The sequence below is a fragment of the Opisthorchis viverrini genome (assembly GCF_000715545.1).
Source record: "Opisthorchis viverrini unplaced genomic scaffold opera_v5_18, whole genome shotgun sequence".
Classification (NCBI taxonomy): Eukaryota; Metazoa; Platyhelminthes; class Trematoda; order Opisthorchiida; family Opisthorchiidae; genus Opisthorchis; species Opisthorchis viverrini.
The window spans coordinates 2,362,136-2,384,029 of record NW_008751674.1 but is presented as its reverse complement, the minus strand read 5'-3'; the positions used below and the strand labels follow the sequence as shown (position 1 = coordinate 2,384,029).

Here is a 21,894-nt window from a genome sequence, read left to right as displayed (position 1 = left end):
AGACTAATTGGTACGTGCAGTGATGTTTACACACACACACACACACACACGTAAGGTTGGTGCAAACGGGAGCAAGTTTAAACTTGGAATTTAGGTTGGACAAGGTAGAACAACAGACTGCGTCACTTGAAATGCAAAGGCTATCTATTATTGACCTTCATCGGTCCTCACAAAAGACTTGATAGTTACACAGGCATGAAATTTTACTGGATGTACATAGGAACAAGTGGTAGATATCCGAAAAACTCGGTCACACGGAAGCTTGTTCCTATCTTACCAGGTGAACGTAGGAAGAAACAGCAGATCAAGAGTGTGAGGTATCCAACCAGAAGGTTGCCACACGGGGCATTTCGTATATCTGAGCATTTCGCTACTCAAACAAAAGTTTGTTATGAACGTCCGGTGAAATATCAGGCTCGTATATTTGTAATTGTCAGTTGCTCCTTGAGAATCGATAGCTATTCCGATAAAAACAATCTGTTCAGGCTGCATGAATATGTGGACAACTGGTAGGATCAATAGTTTAAGTGGATCAACAAATTAGTCTCTCTCTCGCTAAGGACACCACCTCGATTGAGTCCGTTCAACCATTCCACTTGATCGATTAACAGGAAAAAAGGGAAGTTTTCCTTTCCAACATGGGATAGTTTCTTTTTAGAAATCGGCGAATCCTAGCACTATTCGATTATCGATTGGTTAAGTGGGGCCAAGATGTTAACAAACCAATTTTAGCCCTACTGTTTACCTTGTGGTCTCTTTTATCAACATAAGGAACGCTTGCAAGCCTTACAAGCTTAACCATTCGATAAAGGCTTCCGATTGAGCAGAAGTACAGCTGACCAGCCCAGGTCTTTAGGAGATCTTGTCTTGAGAAACAAGATGTTTTTGATCCTCGAATGTGAAATTAAGATCGCCTGATTCGGTCAGATGAAAGGCCAACGACTCTAAGAGCGTTAACGACTATTACTGGGAGGACAGTAGTGGAAAGTAGTGAGGCCTTTTGGCGCATATCTGTCACGCAACTCGAAGGAATTAAGAGGGATGAGATATTTCCAGGTCATGGGCTGTCGGAGAGTTGTTTTCTTTATGACAATCTTCCTCTTGTTTTATTGAAAGGGTATGAAAGTCAAACAGTCTGTTCCCGCTGCACTATGGAAGAATTTGCTTCATCGTAGATGACGTCATTCATGTGGTGACAAACGTGAAGACAACCAACCAAATCACCCAAAAAAAGATAAGTGAAAGGAGAGTGATTGAGGGTGCTTGATGTGATTTCGTAGACCATATGGTTGCCAAGGTCCATAGTATCATCTTGTTAGTGTTGCCTATTTGTGCGGGAATCCCACTTCGATGAACCAACCCCCAAGTTGAAGACGCCCTCTCAAACAAATGGAATCATCGCAAACGAATCTATCATTTTTACTTCATTGTATTCGTCGGTCAGAAGTGCGAGACTGATCAACAGAAAAAAACTCATTCGCCCTGTTTGTCCATCATGACTGGACTGATAATAACCTTCGTCATTGAGGAACGTCTTACTTTGAGTTTCAATGAAGAATCATCACCTTGGGAAGATTTAGCAACCCCGTAGTGGGACAGGCTACATTCGATTCTGTCCTGCAAACGAACGACCTCAGTTCACTCATCTGAACGTCTCCCACTGATTTAAAACGAGAAATCCGCACATAGATGGATGAAGACTTTGTGACTGTTCTTGGTATTGGTCCGTCACCGTGTAATTTACCGCATGTAATCAGGCCCACACGTTTGTGCCCGCTCCAGCAGCATGGTTTGTCCAATTTTGAGGTTATGTTTATCGATCCCGTGCTCTGTGCTGGATCTAGGCCCGCTTACTGCTAGGGTCGTCAAGACGTTGTGAGGCCTCGCAGGATGTCACAACTTCGTTAATCCGGTTGATTTGTGCACAGATTAAATTGTTCTTAGACGGACACCATATGCGTTTACGGAGATCTTGTGCACCCAATGAACTACACAAATAAGAAATAGGAGAACGTCACCCAAGTGTCAGTCGTAGTTGGATAGAATTGAACCACAAAATTGGCGTTCCACTGCTTAGGACCATTCACAGTACTACAGTGACAACCTTCGGATTAGCAAGCGAGATGTCGCGGTGAGACTGCTACTAGATCTTCGTCACAAAGTCAACTCTTAAAACTTCGCATTACCTAACCAGATAAGCATAGCAGCAAACTTGAGCATATTCTACGCCATACTTATGTTTGCTAAGTGGACAAGAATGACAACTGACCGCGTTTCACATGGAGCTATGTAGATAGCACCGACCTCGTCGAACGTACAGTTCGCCCACCTTGGATCGATACTTTTCGTTTTGAAGAAAACAAAACCGAGGATGCCAGTTAAAGGAATTCGACATCATCATCATCGACAGCATGACATCAGTGTTCAACACCGATGCTACACTGCCGTACAACCATGATTTAGTTGAAAGCCTTGTTGTAAAGAAAAGATTGTGGACAGGGGAGGGACTTAGTGATAGCTTGCACAATCAGTCCAAGGTGTCTACACCACCAGACATTCACTCAGGCAATCTGGATAGAAACTGACAACATGAACGCCACTGACATCGGTTGGCAGCCATATCTCCGACTATGCACAGTGAGGATCACGCGGTCCCCATCTTGAAGGCGAGTAGCACCGACAGCACCAAAGCGTTTCGTGATCTCCTTCATACTCCTCTGCCAAGTCAAAGGTTGGCCACATCTCTGCTGACGCCACTCTGAATCAGGCATAGAAAACAGCACTCTCTTCGGTAAACGACGGTTCGGCATATGCAACACATGTCCCAACCAACGCAACTTCTGATGCTGGACACATTCTTCAATGGAGGCGCCCGTTGCGCAACCGAAAACGCGCTTTCTAACTGCCTCATTACGGATTCGCTGACACCAACCCACACGAGCTATGGTTCCGAGACAACAATTTTCGAGCACCTGAAGACGTCTCAGTTCCGCTGCTCGAATAGGCCAAGTCTCGACGTGGATAAAAAACCGTTTTCCGAAACCATCATTGAAATCTCACCAAGTAGTCCTAATGTCATGGAGTTGTGGCCTTTAATGCGAATATAACATGAACTCAACCAGCTCTCATCATTGCTTTTGTGTAGCCTGGCCGTTGAATACTCAAGTCCAGGACTATGCTCGTCACCATCCGTGTTAGTGGCACTTTCTTACTTTCCTATATAGTTCGCTCCATTGCGTTTATCGCATTCAACCTAGCTGGCAAACTGTACTTCGTTAACGATGTGATTCCAGATGTACTTCCAGACTTGACAGCAACGGTGGTTGCTGATCTAACAAAGTGGAAACGAGTGTAATCTGGAAAGCCTAAAGTTTGGTGCAAACAAACCACCTCAAATGGCTTTGTAAGGAATGATCTCTTGTATGAGCATTTAAAAGGGTAGCTTACATCAGCTTCAAGTGGTTAAATTAGGAGGAGTGTGCTTAGTGAAAAGTACTTCAAATCGATGCCAGATAGCTAGTTTGATACTTGCTGACCTGCATTTTGTACTCCTTACGTCGTAAGCTCGGTGTGATTCGTTGCAGCACTTACCAGCTGAGCAACTACGGATTCCTAAATTTCGTCACTTTCTGAGTTTGCCGAGATTCCAGCTTGAGATAGCTGAGTGGTTAGGATTCGAACCTACTGACGGGAAGGTTCGTGGTTCGAACCCAACCCCTACATCTCGAAGGCTGCTCTCTAGGCTTAGCCAATCTGCCGTTGCCTCGTGCTTCCTTCAGGCAGCTTGGCAACCAGGCACCAACATGGTGTTACAGTTGAACGGTTACCATTATTTTATTTGGTTATTATTATGGAGGGACTCACTAGAGAGTCCGCATGGCTGAGCATATATACGTGTCCTTCTGACCGGGAATATCTGACGAGTTTCGTGCGTGAAACCTAAGAATTGTGCTCCGGCTACCGGGTACCGAGTAGCTGTTTATTCTTCCTAGTTGTATACATGCTGTTTACGACACTAACTGAATGTCAGTATTGATCAACGCGATTCTATCCTGTCGTACCGACCAGAGATGACCAGAATGTACCGAGTGTGGGGCGGGCTATAACTTTCCTAGCCTTCCAGATAAAAACACCCCATCTAGCCAATACAGTGGGACCACTGATCAGTACTTTGAGTGTTAGCTTTGTGAGTTCTTTGATCAACTGTGGGACACTGCAGTGAAGTGATGCAATAGCCGACATCTGACCATCAGATTGTTATCTATCCCTTCAAGGACCGATACTGACCAAATGCAGTGTCGTGTTCACTCTAGTGATACAAAAGTTTTGAAAATGAATCGAAACACACACAATACAAACTAGAAGATTGAATCCATGGACACGGCTCGACCAAAGTCATGTTCCAACGTTCCCAAATACAAACTGAATGCGTGATGTTTCACACCCCGTGATGACATGATCATCCAAAACAAGTGAAAGGTCGTTACTTTAAAAACTATTGAATTTACAAAGACTTCGTCGAAACCTGATGAACTTACTTTAACCGTCCATTGTACTCGCTGTTAGGCAGGGGCTTGGGACAAATAATTTATGCAAAAAGAACTTCAGAATTTCATCGTTTTTTTTGGGCGGACCTGTGATTTTTAAAGCAGGCTGGATAAAGAAATGAGCTGAGCTAAATGGTAACCCACCCCTTCCCCCCCTCCTCATCACTGCCGTCTTTGACCGGCTTAATCATCATTAACAAGAACAAACAAGGATTGTGTTGATTGGGAAAACGCTGAATTGCAACGCTACCCACAGCGTCCAATCCACCGGAGAGATTGCTGCCGACCACAGCCGTCAACCGTCGCTGTAGGGGCTCTCATTCTGTCAGTATTAAATCATCAGGTACTAGCAAGCACCAAAAAGTCTAAAATGGCTTATCGATCTCATTTCAAAGTTCGTCAGACCGTGGCTGCCGAACGTAGGCTCCAAAAGATACACGGTGGAAATTAGGACACGCATACAACCACCCCATCTGATTATGAAACGTTCACAATCAACTTAACATGACCGGTCATTAGACTAACGACAATAAACGGCCCTTGAAGAAGAATTTCAAGCTGGTGGAATGCATGTGGCCAAGTGAAGTCACATGATCTTCAGCAACGACATGGGGCTGTCTCAAAAGTGGAACATCATGCTACTACCGGAAAGTAAACAATCAGTGGATTCAGTGAAACAGGCCGTCTTGTTGCTACACGACATACTCATAATTTGAAGTGGAACAGCACAGCAGACCACAACGCAACACAAGTCCGGAGAGGACCAATCAGAACAAGGACCAAGACAACAGAAGAGAGACCGTTAAATGAACCAATCAGACGGTAAAACGGCAAACATGCCAGTAAGAATGGAAGAAAGGTACCGAAAAATTTGCCAACCACTCCAACCGTTTGTTGTTTGAATGCTACGTATGCGCACGTAGGAGATTGGGAAGTATTCACCCAATCGCACAGTGATGACGTTTCCTCGAATGACAATGAAATGTCTGAAAGCTAACTACCGTGCCCAGTGAACCGACCAACAGCCACCTCACCAAACACTAGTCAACTGGACTATTCGTCTCATATTATAGGACTGTATACCAAAGGTGCGAAACAGCTCATATGTAGTCTCGATCCCTGGGGAAAGTATCTGTTCATCCTAAAAAAACAATGGTTCGGGGGAAGGGAACTCCCACTCCGGTGAATGACTTGAAAAATCAATAGTATAGAACTTTGTTAGGCATGGAACCCTTAACGTTGGGAACTCATGCAAATGTAATGTACGAATTTGCATGACTGTTCCGCTTTAGACTCGCATTCGACATGGTTGCAGGGGAACGTTGGTCATTATCAGGTAATTCAGCCGCATCGGTTCTCTGCACCTTCATGGCAGTAGGTGGCACTCAACTGTGGTGATATGGACTACCAGGTAAACAACAAGGTTATTAAGATAGCGACGGTTGAGCGACTTGGCAAGATGTAAAGGTTCCCTTTAAAACCCGCAACAGGACTTCAGCTCCGACAGCCCACGTCCGGCTTCGCCCTTCTTGGGTCGATGGCCTGGTGCTACGATCGAAAGTAAAGTCATGGACTCCACGATGAAGAAAGAACTCTGTGGGAATTCGGTCCAGAAGTTGGTTGGTTCAAAGGGGGTTGCCAACTGAAACTGTCCGATGTTTTTCTTTGTTCTCCATGTTACTCCGAACTGAAGAAGTTTTTCCATGAGGACTGTTTCCAGGAGCTAGATTATCGCAGATGGTATCATGCTCCACCGTATTGAAATCAATCAATGGCACGTGAAGCACCTTCAAATATCACTAATATAGCGACGTTTGAACATATTTCTACGAGGTGTGCGAGTGTCCCAATATACTAAGATGTCTAATGCAGTCTATTCACTTTGGTATACACACGTATTACCACTATACTATGAGCATTCTTAGCGCGGGAAATACAGTAGCTTTGGTGTTGGAACAACCCGGTGTTCTGAAGAACAGTATATAGGACCACTTCCACACCTACACATAATATCCAACCAGATTTGCGCTGCCTGGTATGTATGTATAAGGGAACTATTTGATACCTACCACTCATTTATGGTCAGAAATTGACCAATGCGTTGTAGCACGCATGAACGGGGGAACAATTCTTCAGAGGACGCCTTCCTTACAGGACCAGACCTCATGGTCTGTCTGATTCGTAGTCATTGAACAATGGACAGGTATCACTGGCACGTAGTTGACAAGGCATGATCAAGCGTTGAGTTGTCAACGAGAGTCACACTTGATAAATGAACTCCGAAATGGCAATGGTAACTCATAAATCCTGACTACTGAAGAGCATCTTTTTCGGTACATCGGTCGACTAGCTAAACTGTGTCTACTAAAACCTCCATGGAGCCCGGTTTAAACAAAAGCGACGAACTCAAGCATGCCCATTCCACCATCATTCGAGCAGACTGAATCACGCTAATTCACCCGATTCAATAAACTATGTCGGATTACGGAAAGTTGTTTGTCGTAATATTAGACCAGAAGGTTTTTCACCTTTGTCAAGGGAACAGACGTGACGAATAAGTCTACCTTTCGGTGCGTGAGTCTATTTAAAGCTTCTGCAGTGTGACCTTAGTTGACAAGAATTTCGCGCTAGCCAATCTGACCTAATCAGCTTAACACTTCGTGAAACTCTCCTCTCTGTTGACGACTGATGTGAGGCAGCCAGCGGGCAGTAACAAAGGCAAAACACACATGCACACATACGCGAGGAACGCGCTTAACGGGCTAACTTTGGCAGCTGCGTTCATTCTGAGACGTCCATTCGTTACAAGTTGTTACCATCGCGATAGTGGATCCTTCTTATCAACCCTACGTGACCTCAACTGTCCACATTCCGGTCTTTTGAACAGTTCTCCTCCCCTTGTCCGGCACAATCCTTCTAGCGAGGACAGACCAAAGCGGAAAAATCAATGAACTCGAGCTTTGCTCATATTAGAACTCATATCGCCCACCGTACCGAGGTTCGAACTCGGCACATTTGACATGCGAGGCGAACGTGTTACCATTACTCAATCTTATAAGTTTTCACAAGTTAAAACGCTATGGACCCCAGCTAGGCCTTCGATGATGCTTGGGTCAGTCCTTTGATAGCAGCGCTGTTGGGCTGTTCAGGTTTATGAGGTCAATATTCAACGTTTAGTGCTCCTGCAGGTGTGCTGGGAGTACACAAACGGTCGTCGACCATGCCGCACCAGACAACACATCACAAGCTTCTGGTATGAACTGCCAAGAACGCTGCATTGAAGATTGGCCTTTTATACCAGGATAAGGTTGGAGGGAATCACCAACAGTGGGCATCTGACGATTTCCCGCGGAGATTCTACTCTGCAGCCTTCTGGTTGGTGTTTTGAACACTCTGACATCTGGCCAGGAATGATTCATGGGCGGTGTGCTTGGCTTACAATGAGACAGTGCCAAGGTCGTTCGACCACACTATCCCCTTCTTGCCATTTGGTGTTGACTGGTTCCACGAGTAGTGATTTCTCATACTGAAGGTCAGTTAAACTTGTGCCATATTTTCCTTTCCGTTTCACAGGTACTCTGGCTGTCTGCAGTGTGCCTTTTATAGTTACCGACTATGTTCCGTGTCGTGTAATGGAATTACTCGTAAGACAAATGAGCAGGTCAACTGTGAAGTTTAGTTCTACAAACCGATGAGGATAGAACGGATCACTTCGCTGACTTAGGCCAAGATCAGGGTCATCTAACGACTGCCAATGTTGTGGTGGTTTGAACAGTCATCCTCCTCTCTTGGCGCAATCATTCTGGTTAGACCATACCAAACTGGGGAGGCACCGGGTTCGAATTTCGCTCATATTCGAACCCATCAGCAGTGCATAGCCCTCAATGTACCGAGGTTTGAACCCCGCACATTTGAAACGCTAGGCTAACGCATGCTGGATGCATTTGAATTTTCACGTCTGATGTGTGATGTGAGTGGTAGGCCCGACGTCTCGAATGTCGACCCAATAACATACGTCAGTTGTGTCGAACGACTGAATTGGTTGTGGGCAGTTTTGGAGTTCGTTGAATGTGCGGATCACGCGCATCCTGCTTGTGTGCCACGTTCAACAAAACCAAAAAACAAACAAAAAACAAAAACAGAAAACAAATTAGTTTGTAAATGAGTGTATATTCGCTGATATCGTGCAATTAGGTTTCAAGTAGAACATTGGGTTGACGGAAACTCGGGGACTGCGCTTACCTGATGGGCCCCAAGAAGGGCGAAACCGGTCGTGGGCTGTCGATGGATTTTCAGCAACCTTATGAGAGGTGGATTACAAAAATATATAAGTTTCTGTTTGCTTCATCCAAAAGACGTCGTTTGTCCACCAACGGTAACCAATCCCTTGGATCTTCAGCTTGAAAATTATGGGATTTCCCTAGATGATATGTAGTGTCTCTGCGATACGATCATCTTACCCATGGACATGCCAACGAATCTTGGTTCGTGATTTCTCCATACGCCGCCAGCTTCTCGTAGTAACCATGAAAAAGGGAGAGAGATGGAGGCCATTTGTGTCAAACTGTGACCGTTTCAATCTCCAGAGAAAACCTGTCCTTGAGAAATGTGGCATTCTGTCGATCATCCCCTTGTTTTGAACGTCACTCAAAGTCCCAGACACTCTTTGAAATAAATACTTTGTGTCTCCGGGATCGCTGAAGACAGGGATTAACAACAGCACATGTTCCGACCGAGAATGGCAGTCAGGACACAGAAAATAATTGTGGCAACTGACTGACAACATAAATGCTGATAAGGATTATTACAAATTGGTCACTAGATAACAACAGATAGAGAGTTGAACAGTCGAAATCAGTTGTCACAAGCTAGCGTGGATAGTCTGATAACGGTTTTCGATCACGTGTGGTTGCTGACACGATCATCTAGGTCAGTCGACTGTGTGTGGAAAGTATCTTCATGTCTGCCAGGCTTATGATTCACACGAGGGCAACGCTGACTCTCAGTGGCGCTCTTCAAAGTCGGTTTCTTTTCCGTTCAGTGACTGGTTTCGGTGTGTCACCCTCATGTCAACCACAGTAAGATAGGACACACATTGAGACCGGCGGCAAAACACACCATCTAACATTATGACTGTCAAAGTCGGTTTCTTTTCCGTTCAGTGACAAATAACATTGACTGGTTTCGGTGTCAACCTCATGTCAACCACAGTAAGACCGAATACACATTGAGACAGGCTGCAAAACACATCATCTAACATTATGACAGGTTCAGGTGAACGTGTGTTCTGTTGACATCATATGTGAGGGTAGCTATTATGCTACCGTTGTAACGGTAATACTATTGATGGGGAGGCATGCGAGTAGTATGTATCCTTCTTGTAAATTCGCCTTGCGTCACTTGAAAAGGGAGATGCTCTACTGCGGAATCTGTGGAGTCGCCTTGTACGATTTGGTTGGATTTGAGCAACAGTCAATGAACATCCAGGATAGTTCAGAAAGACGCGTTCAAGAGAAGATGGATATTCAGTTTTTGTAAATATGATGCATATGAGAGTTTTGCTTCCCCGTCCAATAGTCTGTAACTGTTCAGTTGGTATTTTCTAATAAATAACTCCGTAGCGAAGGTCTTCTTCCTTTCACCCTTATGCCGATTTGTGTTGATAGGGAAAGTCGATTGTTAATATTGTAATGTAGATAAACAACTTACTGCAACTCTGCATACCTACTGACCAAGCAAGGACATAAATTTCGAACACGATAAAACCCCGATTCCTTTGGTGTGCCTTGGTAATCTCATGGAGTTAGCAATGTTGTGGAATGTAGGTAGCTCGAGTGCGCTGTTTGGTTGTTGGTCTGTTCGCCGAGCTTGGCAGTTGGGTCTCACTCAACCCTGCCCTGACGATGTCACCTTGATTGGTGATGAAACGTTTGCAATCCCACTGCCAAGCTCGGCGAACAGACCAACAACCAAATCTCATAGAGTGCTCAGTTGATTAGTCCATGCCTTTGACCTTCCAACAATTTGAGGGATGTTTAGGTAGGCTTGAAGGAAATGAGTACTGTCAAGACCGCCAACTCATACGGCGGATCAAGTTACACAGAAGTGAGGTTTGTATAATTAAAAGCCAGATAGAAAAAGGAATATTATGAACCAAGGATTTGAGTGAAGTTCAACTGGGCGCCTATCAGCGAATGTGCGTTTACTGCACCAGATACACAATTCGGTTTCTAAGTAGGAAACTGAACTGATGGAGATTCGGAGACCAGGCTTGCCCGATCGATCTCAGGAAGAGCGAAACCACTAGTGGTTTTCATCGACTTATTGAGTAGTATTGAGGTGATTGCACATCACAACACAGTGATGCACTCACTTCTGCGTCTTATAACACAAAAACATGACTTTCACACAACTGTGCACTTATCCTGCATCTGGACCCGTCAGATGTCTTGGGATGATCAAATGACGCGCATTTCAATATGCATCGGGGTTGATACTCATGCTTTGAAATCCAGATGCTCCAGTCCGCTTTCGTCCAGTTGTAACACCCTTCCGGTGCCCAGCTGCCATGCTCCCCGAAGGAAGCACGAGGGCTGGGATACTGCCAGGTTGCCCAAGCCTAGACAGAGGAAGTTGAGAGGCAGAGGTCGGGTTCGAACCACGGACCTTCCGGTCAGTATAGTCGCGCTCTAACCAATTAAGCCCTCTCGCCCCGCTTTGCTGGCCTGCATATATTCACTGTTGGAAGTAATATTGGAGAAAAGATCTCTTTACTTTCTCAGGTATTCCGACACTTGGGGCAATCAACTCCGCGACATGTCAGAATCCATGTCTGACTGGGTTGAATAATTTGGTATGATTAATCTATTCGAAGATCTCTTTACTTTCTCAGGTATTCCGACATTTGGGGGAATCAACTTCGCGACATGTCAGAATCCAGGTCTGACTGGGTTGAACAATTTGGCATGACTAATTTATTTGAGAAGTGCGGACTGATGTGGGAGGCATCCCGGGCAGGCGATCGCATCAACTGACTGTCCGTGTTTTATCAACAGCTGTTGTACATAGTTTAGGCTAACTACCCTTGGACTGAGTGATGTTCGGTTGCGCGCTATCGATCACTTCCAAGGTTTAAATATGACCTATACACGATACTGATTCAGGTTTTGTATCATCTAAAGCCTATTATGCGAAGTCGAGCTATGATACGCAGATAGATGTCACCTGAGACTCACGACTGGTTGTACGCAAGACCACTGGAAAAGCATGAATGGCCTTGTCAACAGCTTTTTCACCGATCCAAACGGACGTGTATCTGCGGGGAAGTGGAATTAAATAGAAAAATATTCTCGACAACGAGGAACGAGGACTTCGACGTGTTGTCTCAAGTCATCTGACGAATACCTCGAGGCTTTGGTCCACGAGTTTTTGCACGGCACAGACGGCAAGGTGCGCGCCACATCCAAGATTCACAAAGACCAGAAAACATCCTTGAATGAATTGCAATTGGTACTGTTCAGTAAGGTACGCTCAGGGTCATGAATCACACCGCATGTAACCTGGAATGCAATGGTGCGATCTTTGATGAGGTGTCTAAAAGAAAAACAACGGTTCAGCTTGCAGCCAGGGGGTTTGATTCACCAAGGAAAGTTCAGGTAGTGATTCTGGATAGGGAAAGGTGGCCAGGTGAAACGTCGGAATATGGAATGATTACCTGCTCACTTCGATTTCAAGAAACCGGCTATGATCTTTCAGTTATGTACACTGCTCACCTCACCAAAATACGGCAACTTCTTCGTAACCCTTCCACAGACCATGTTTAAATCTTTTCGAAAATACACAACATCACTCACCGAGAAGAGTTTACTTGGTTGTTCAAATCTTTCATGTGTTGAATGAATTAAAAACTGCTCCAGTTTTGAAATGGGCGGAACTCGGAGTTGAACCTAGACACACGTCCAAAAGGTGCGCTACTTTCATATAATCAATACCAACGTCAAGTGGAGTACTCACAAAAACCAATAACGACAATAAATTTACTTGACCGTAAAAATTAAAGTATTCTGAATTATCGAGCTAGTGCGCTGTTGGTCAGGAACTGCTCTCGGACACACAAAATGGAGTTGAAACGATGTGCTGAGATAACTTCTGCAGTGAAAAGCATGTGTTTGGACCTTAAAAGCAGTTACTGAGTTAATAACATGGTCAGTGCGTAAATGGCCCTAGTTGTGGTAGAGTTTCAACATTTTGATTTGCGAAATGCTCTTCGATTGTGCTTTTTAAGTGCCTCATTCCGCTAATCGATTCGGCTTGGTAGATAAGCTTGGACCTGCTGACTGAAGGCAGCTGATCTTTGGTGAGATAGAGAGGAACATCGATCGGTGTACTATTGATTTGGAAGGTGCAATTAAAGGGTTGCTTAAACCTGTACGGGAGCTGTCGAGATGCTGAGTTTGTGATCGAATTACGAACCCTCCGGTCAGTAGGCCGAAGCCTTAACCATTAGGCTTTCTGGAATTCAGCGTGCTAAAACACTTTAGTCGACGGCGATCATCACAGAATGCTACTTTTAGCTCTGACCCGGCCTAGCTACACGATAACCTCAGAAAGCTTGGGTGGTTCTTGTAAACTCGTGAACGACCCTCCGACGGATCACCGTGTTTGCCGGCCGGTGGCTAGTCGGCGACCAGCACAAACGCTTCAGATCGAGCTTGTTCGGTCTAAAGTTCTAGCCGTCCCAACAACGCCATCGCGTCTTGGAGGCTTCAGCTCTCTAGGTCGAAGTTGGTGGTTGTGCAGTTGAAGAACTCTACCCCACAATCGTTTTCCTCTATGCTATCTTCTTTTTATTCTACTTTTTACTGCACGAAATCCACGTCAGCAGCTGTGACTCAAGACTCTCCATTCTCCGTATTCAGTTGACCGAACAGAAGCTACCTCGGAAATCTGTTCCACTTCACTTGGAAAATATGTCTCATACACCCTAAAGGGTCGGATGTGAGCATGATCACCGTTCTATCGCAATACACCCTTTGGATATTTTTTCAGTCCAGTGAACACCGAATATTCGTCTCAGGCAGTGCATGTGAAAGCGTCTCACGAATCGGAGGGTCCTCCGGGCACAAGAGGATAGAGAGAACCATCGCCTTGTAGACACGCGGCTTGGTTTTTAGTTTTCCTCAACTTTTTACATACACTTTATTATAACAAAATCTATCAATAATTGCTCACCCAATTAAGCGTGTGTTCTGTGTTCGGACTGTCAAATGAAGATACAGAATATATTCGGAACTTCTGATGTTCCGTCTATGCCAAAATCCCAAACGTCACCGCATGTTTGATGGAAAACCACCCGTGGCTTGCAGATTTGCGTGTAACGACATGCGCACAGATCAGCCCCCCTTGTGGGGAACACCTCTGTCTAAAAAGCAACCAGAATAAATAAACAGTCTTCACATTTCCCTCTGCAGCCACATTGTTCCCATTCTACAAGTAATCCCTATTTTTTGTAATATAGATACACCTAGTAAAACACTCCAGTGATCACGCAACACTGATAGAAAATAACTCTCAAACATTAGCGAAATACACTCATTTGCAAACAAATTTGGTTTTGTGGAAGACCCACCCGGAACCCAACTGAATCTATCATTTGTGATGTTTCCAGGCAACTGAGTGTACTGCACGAAAACTCGGGGAATGCGCCTACCTGATGAGCCCCAAGAAGGGCAAAAACCGGCTGTGGGCTGTCGAAGAATTTCCAGCAACCTTGTGAGTAGTGCAGTACGAATATACATGTACTGCGAAATGTTGATTATAGTTGCAACTGAAACATGAGGCGGCCTGGTGCAACAGATTCAGTTGCTTAAGCACGTCACAAACGAGCAATTCAGCTGGGTTCCAGTTGAGTCACCCGTCAAAACCAAATTGAAATAAATAAGTTGTTTAGCACAGTTGTTCAAAATCCCCAGTCAACCCGCTAGCGGTTTCGCACTGTTCGAGGCACATCAAGTGGACCTAGTCCGTCGAAACTGAGATAATAATTCCATGGCTTGAACAACGAGTTTGTTAAGCGTCTATTTTAAATTCATGCGCGTGATGAATCTACTGGACCTGAAGACTCGATGAAGTACCTCTTAGTCAATAGGTTACCAATATTCTTCTGGATACTGCGCAACAATCTAGTTGTTTGACAACCGCAGCGATGAGTGAGTACACTTGACTAAAAGAATTCTAACCGAACAGAGGAAGAGAAAAATTTTTGAGTCGGTCCTGATTTGAACCGTACTCTCCCTTTTGGACGCATTCAAACAGATTATCGACATGATTGTTCCACTAATTGTGTTGCGTTGTAGTCTAGTGATGACTTGCAGCCATTGGTAGATTAAACGATGTCATTCATTGGATAACGATATGCAAATGGGCCTTAGGGTAAAGTCACCGATCATTTCTCGCGGAGTGTCCATTTGCAAGGTGATGTCAAAAGTCAATTTTCCCGATCTAAAACATTGGTTTGATGATGTCCATCTCTGTTTAGAAAAGCACTGGATATGTTTGCCTCTGTCTCTATCTGCTGAGCTGTCTAGTTTCGTGGCTTCCTTCCAGCTGTCGACAATTGATTGGTGCCTTTAAAGTCAGACTATCGATTTACCACCTGTTCGCCAAATATGACTGATAAAATTTAAGCTTTTCCACTAACTTCATTAGATCAGCCCCCATTCGGATTCCTGAAACATTCAATCATAATGGGGTCGGTTCATCGGAAGAACCAAATTGGCCCTCTGTCGTATCCACCGTATAGTTCGGAAGACCTCTGAAGACTAATCGATTCGGGTTCAGCGTATTTGGAGCCTAGGTTTTGCTCAGTAAGTTGGAGAATTCGATACAAGTAAGCATAGTGTATTTGAGCTCTCCATGCTTTTCCAGAGTCCAAATCAGGATTTTGTCTGGATATCTTGTTGCTCTCAGTCTGGTCGGATTAGCGAGATAAGGATAGCTTGTATACTTTTCTTGGAGTTCTACGGCTAATGTGGATTCATTACTTAGAACAACGATATATATATATATATATATATATATATATATGAGTGTATTTTCAAGTACTCGCGTTGGTGTATCAAAGTCGAACATCATTATTCTATCACATCAAACAACGGTAAGTACAATTCCGGGATTGCTTTGGCTTCAACTGAACTGAGTTATGCGGCAGGGAGACTTTCAAGTTTTTTTTGGAAAATGTCTACGCGACCGCTCTAGGAAGAACATTCAAACTTCGGAACAGTTTGGTCATTCTCCGTAATTGTGGCGATTTGCTTCGACCATCGTTATCTGCTTCTGGTAATGATTACTATCTAACCTTCCGTGGGCTATTTCACTCATTCCTTCGCGCCGTTGCAACGCGGCGGGGTGTTCGATTGCTTCTGCATCCCAGCCTCCGCGACGGTCACAACTGTACGGGAGGAAAATCAATAAGACGAAGGCGAGCCGGATTCAGCCATCATTTACGACAGCCCAGGCGCACAGACGCACCGACATGGTGTGCGTCGGCTCAAGGTCACCTTAGCTTTCACATCGAGACATGGTGAACAGACAGATCAATGGACGAATACAGACAGACAGATTTGTCTGTCTGCTTTGTCTGTCAACTAAGTGGATCAACCAACCGGTCGACCGACGCTCGTGCCGTCGAAATCCTGCTGACTTCTGCGTTGAACGTGACTTCAAAAGCAGTGCTATTGCCAGGCCACACGTTACCACAGCAATTTTATGTTTAGATTTTCGATGCCATGTACTACCTGACTGGCGCTGACACACTGTCAGTGCCTCCACCGTATAGCGTTTTCTTCTGACAACCGGCAAGTTGTACCATTTTGTGTGCGGTAATGAGCGTGTCTTGATCAAATGAATCCGAAATGCAAACACACAGTATGATCCCTTGAGTGTCTGTGTGTAACAATCTCCATATGCGGGAATTTTGTGTAAAATCGAGCTACACGATGATTGCGATCAGGTCTGTGGGTCAAAATAGCAAAAGATACTAATAGCTCCACAAAGGCCTTAGAGTCCAGAAACTCAACTATCCAATTTACCCTAGAACTTAGACACGACAGCCAACTTAACCTCCTTGATCTCGATATCCGCAAAACGGAGGACCGAGCAAGCAAATTCGGTCAGGCTGTTACATGTACTTCGACCGCTGTGTTGGTTCGGAAAACGCGGAGGAGGTTTTCGACTCTTATTCCATCAGAATAACCTTATATTAAACGAGATTTCTCACTCGGACTTCGACTTACTTATTGGTTTCAACCGCTTTGGTGATGCGACTGTCTACTTGATGAAATTCACACTGAGTGCAAACGTTAGTGGGCTATCGGTGAACTGTGAGTAATTTTCTGATATCACTTACAGGAAACAAAACCTCGATTTCTTGATAGTTGACCTGAGTCTTTGAACTGCATATTCGCTTGGAGGATGCCACAAATGAGAGATCCATCCGAAGGTCATTTGAATCAACCGTTGGCGCGCAAGTCAAATATTTTCTCAGATGGTTTTACGTTCGCCAAGGTGCATCACGAGGCGAGAGTGCAAGTCAGAAAACGAACACATCTACTCGTGTGAACACGCATAGATAAAAGGCTTTTATTCGGCTACGTCGAGCACAAAAAACTATCTCAACAGCAGTGCAATCTGATTGGTTCGTCTGGGATAAGTGCTGTGGATGTTCGTCAGCAGGTACTTGACATGAACATGTATACACACATGATTACCCTTTAGTCCACCTAAGGATATTCATTCCAGTACACTCAAGTCTTCAACAGCACTGTCGCTAGTCACTGAGCGAGTAATTAGCTTCGGTTTGGTTTACACTGAACTCCGAAAGGAGGACCATGTTGCGGAGGCCTGGTGGATCCAACTGATAGGTGTAGGTATACAGTACTCAACACCCTTGATGCTCACAGATCCGAACATGGGTGCTGAACACACTACTCAAGAGGTCACTGAAAACCCCTAGATATCATGGAAGAGAGGTCTAGCAGGTGACTTTCCAGTGCAAAACAAACTTGTGTGCAACTGAATATATTTGTTAACAGGGTACTAGTTCATTTGGAAGATGGGACACGAGTTCTTGCTGTACAAAAAATATTCGTCAATATTTCATCCTGCAAGTGAAGTCAGTCTACCCTGAGATGCTCCATGAAGTGTGCTTATTGCGATTTACCAAGGAGAATGGGATCTGCGACCGTTTGGCCAGGAGTATCTGAATGGCAGTGTGACTGGCTCACAATTGAATAGGATACAGCGATACTTGTCCGTCATTCACGCGACTCACACCACGTGTTAACTACTTTTTCCGGTGATGAACTTGTCAGATTTTCAGATTTTTCTGTTGGATTGCTTGTGGGGTAGTATGAGGAGGTTTAGAAAGTTAATTCGAGATGGCCTCTGTTCAGGATGGGAACAATCCTCCATCTGAGAAGTGTTCACTCGATGAGTTGGAAAGTACGTGGCCATGTGATATGAATCACATGAATGCAGGATTGAGATTTAATCCCATAACTCATCAACCAGTCTTGGCCGGATGATCTGTTGCTCACTTACTAATCGATAGGTTGAGTCCTCTTAAAGACGGCTGAGATCTAAATTTGTCGTCGCTTGCCACAATACCTACCCGTACTGAAACAACTGTACGGTGCCTCTCAACTTTTCATGATAAAACCTTGATTGGAATTCCTAGCTATCCTCACTCTACCAAAAAGTCTTTCATCCCTGATAGGATGCGGGGATGAGCAACGAAATGCAATAAATTTTGTTCCATCAGAAGTTGTCACAACCGGTTTGCTGGACGAAATCTCTGAGCAGCCTTTCGATGAAATCAAATTTACCACGACCTCTTTGCGACAAAGAAGATCGAAATTTTCCGAGTGCCACAAGCCATCAGATGGCAAGTACTTCGAATATAAAAGGGTACTTTAGAATATGAAGGTCGAGTATATCCAGTATATACTCTGGAGTTTAACGCTCTTGAAACACACAAAAGCTTTCCAGCTGACTGGAACGTATATGAGGCACGGAGTTGATGGATTATGAAGAGTCGAAAATGATGTCTGATGAGAAATTTTTAAATTTAAACAGTTCAGATCTCCAATGGCGTTGTTTTTGTGAAGGGGGCAATTCATGACATCTGAACTATTGCCAAAAGAACTTTCGTGGCATGGGACAATGACTAAGCTAAACCAGACATTGAGAACACAGTCAATTCAAAAGTTAGAAAAGCGCAAGGTTCGTTTTTCTTTGAAGCATGATGGGAAACTGGACATATGGCAGCTGTTCAATGCACGTTGTCTTATCAAAAAGATGGCATCGATCTCCGTCTTGGTTGGTAAAACCATTCAAAGATGCGTGGTGTGTGTAGGTGAAGTGTGTTTGTCGATAACGTGAGTGGCTTAAAGAGGCGAAGTATAGTCCTACGCCACGGGGAAAATGCCTACGCAACCGAATAAGTAGGCTGTTAAAACACAATCTCAAAGTGACGAATAGCAAAGGGAGTAACTTGACTTGAAGGGCTACTCTCGACGATTGTCATATATATATATATATATATATATATATATATATATATTCCCGTAAAGCATTCCAAGTCTAGGTTCCTCTGCAGATCCCAGAATTGTCTTCTGAGTGTCTTGCTGAAAACAAATGTGTTCAAATTGTGTCACCTTGAGAGGAATAATGAGTACAACCATTGGGTAAATTATTCCTCATTAATGGACATGTGTAATAAAAACCAATACGTCTACATATTTATTGTAGTCCACAGTAAGTCAGAAGAACGCCTAAGTACGGACACGGGTGTATTGGGTACACGCGGCCAAACTGGTCCGCTTTCGTGGCAGGCAAGCAAAACAACTGAGTCACATATCCAGTCAACCCACAGCGACCGAAGCAGCTACTACAATAATGAAGCACTTCAAAACCCTACTAAGTTGTATGATCGCATCAGAAAAAGGCTTTCAATCGAATACCAACGATTGACAAGGAATGACCATGTGGCTGGTAATAACCTATTAACTGGAAACTTTCCTCTTGTTGGACAGATGGTAGTATTTTGTGGGCTACCTAGATCGGCAATGCAACCATTCTGTTCTGTTCGTACGGATGTAACTGACCGTACAACAGTTGTCTATCAAGAAATTCCACTTTGAATCGTTACGACTTGGTAGTATTGATTGTCTGAACGCGGCTACGTGTTGGCCGATTTGAGTCTTCCAATCAGATTGGTTCTCCGTGGGCTTGTTCCCATGTAGCACTTAGGTTATCACAATGGCATCACTTGTGACGGCCCCCTCGACAGAGTCTGCGTTCCATCGTTACAATCGACTTCCTAGAAAGCATGCTGCTCTCTCAAAGGTTTAGAGGACTTTAATGTTGCCTGATTGACGTCAGAGTCTACAACCTGCTTGAAATATCTTCTCTGAGGTGAAATTTATCTGTGTTAATTAGCAAGTGAAATGTGATACTTCCCATATATGCCACTGAGATGAATTCAGGTGTGTAATTTTCTTGGAAGACCACTCATTCAAGACAGTCAGTTGTCTGATAAAGCGTGGGCTACTGTAGTTGTGAATGAAATGGGAGCGAAAATGATCTGTGGTGATATACGTAGCTAGATTTTGTTTGATTTTTCAGCATTTTCAAGCCAAAATGATTGCAATTTAACGAGTAGTAAGAACCTATTGCATAGAGGTTAACTACACTGGTCTGAAGATGAATGTTGAATTAGTGAAACGTGGCCAAAAAGTACGATGTTCCTCTCAGCAAGGGGAACGGTTTTTGCTAAAAAGAACATTACTCAGATTGCTGAAAAATTGTCGATAGCTCGGAACCAGTTTTCGACCGTATGAGACTTATGAGGTAGAAGCAGTCCATTAACCTTATGTTCTCCTACTACACTGGTCTGAAGATGAATGTTGAATCAGTGAATAGGCGATCTGAGATCAGAACACAATGCTTGCGGAAGGTAACTCCGACAAATTATGAGCAGATAAGTGCATTTATGACTAGTCTACATGGCTGGGGAATAACAAGTGCGATGCTGTAAGCTAAAGCTCAGGGACAAGTGGCTCTCATAAGAATCTCGAAGATGAAGGTCATTGAATGACCAAGCTAAAGTCAATACATTCATGTGCCTTTTCGATTATAGAATAACAGTTTAAACAACCTGACTGCAACGGGCACAGCTGTTTCTACTTTGCAGCTGACCTCTGAACGATTAGTCGGCATTTGATAAATTATGCTGAACGAGTTGGGTTGGCCTCTGAACGATTAGTCGGCATTTGATAAATTATGCTGAACGATTGAGTTGGGTTGGATTGCATCGATCAGGTGATTTGCAATTGCACTGATCAGAGTGTAGTTTTTCTGTTTCCAACCCCGGGATGGTAAGTGCTCATCTAACCAGAGTTTCAGTCAACCTGGAAACATCACAAACGAGAGATTCAGCTGGATTCCGAGTGAGTCCCTCACAAAACCAAATACGATCGCTAATTTACTGAAAATTATTCAACAACCACCTTATAACCGCGAGAATCTATACTAATCATATCAAATAGGCGATCTGAGATCAGAACACATTGCTTTCGGGAGATACTTCCGACAAATTGTAAGCAGACAGGTGCATTTATAACTAGTTTACATGGTTGGGGAATAACAAGTGCGATCCTGTTAGCTCTTACTCACGGACAAGTGGCCCTCAAAAGAATCTCGAAGATGAGGGTCATTGAATGACCAAGCTAAAGTCAGTACATTCATGTACCTTTTCGATGACAGAGTGACAGTTAGAATAATTTGATTTCAATGGGCACAGCTGTTTCTACTTTGCAGATGACCTCTGAATGATTAGTCGGCATTTGAACGATTGAGTTGGGTTGGATTGCATCGATCAGGTGATTTGCAATTGCACTGATCAGAGTGTAGTTTCTCCGTTTCCAACCCCGGGATGGTAAGTGCTCAGTTAATCTCTGGTCTGGACGCCTAGTCGTGCGAGTCACATAGTTTGCCTGACACTCACTAATTGCAAATTCCAACGCTGACACTGACGTAGCATTGAAGTTTAACTTTGTTTTTATCCGATACACAATCTCTTTTCATATGTCGCAACATTTGCAGTATGTTATTCTGTCTGCCTTACCATTGAGCAAGTACCAAATGATAGTTTCACATCTCGCAGTCAACAAGCGATGCAACTGTGGAGTGTGAAAGATCATTGTAACGTCCTAAACTATAGAGAACTCGCGTGTAATGGTTTAATTCACAGGAACACAGTTGCTTCTCCACATATTTAGGTGTGCTT

General features: G+C 44.1%; 2 protein-coding genes across 2 annotated transcripts in view; one reads left to right on the top strand and one right to left on the bottom strand.

The window, feature by feature from the left end:
* Positions 1-11,021: 11,021 nt before the first annotated feature.
* Positions 11,022-21,704, bottom strand: T265_01696 (hypothetical protein; the record flags this gene model as incomplete). Its single annotated transcript, XM_009165762.1, has 4 exons — positions 11,022-11,166; positions 14,139-14,390; positions 15,904-15,996; positions 21,613-21,704. 4 exons carry the CDS (start codon positions 21,702-21,704, stop codon positions 11,022-11,024), a joined length of 582 nt encoding a protein of 193 aa, XP_009164026.1.
* T265_01697 (hypothetical protein) overlaps positions 17,984-21,894 on the top strand; it is a gene marked incomplete at both ends in the record, with an annotated part of 34,353 nt that continues 30,442 nt past the window's right edge. The window contains one exon of the mRNA XM_009165763.1: positions 17,984-18,047. Coding sequence (XP_009164027.1) covers positions 17,984-18,047 — 64 coding nt within the window. The remainder of the gene's footprint in view (positions 18,048-21,894) is intronic.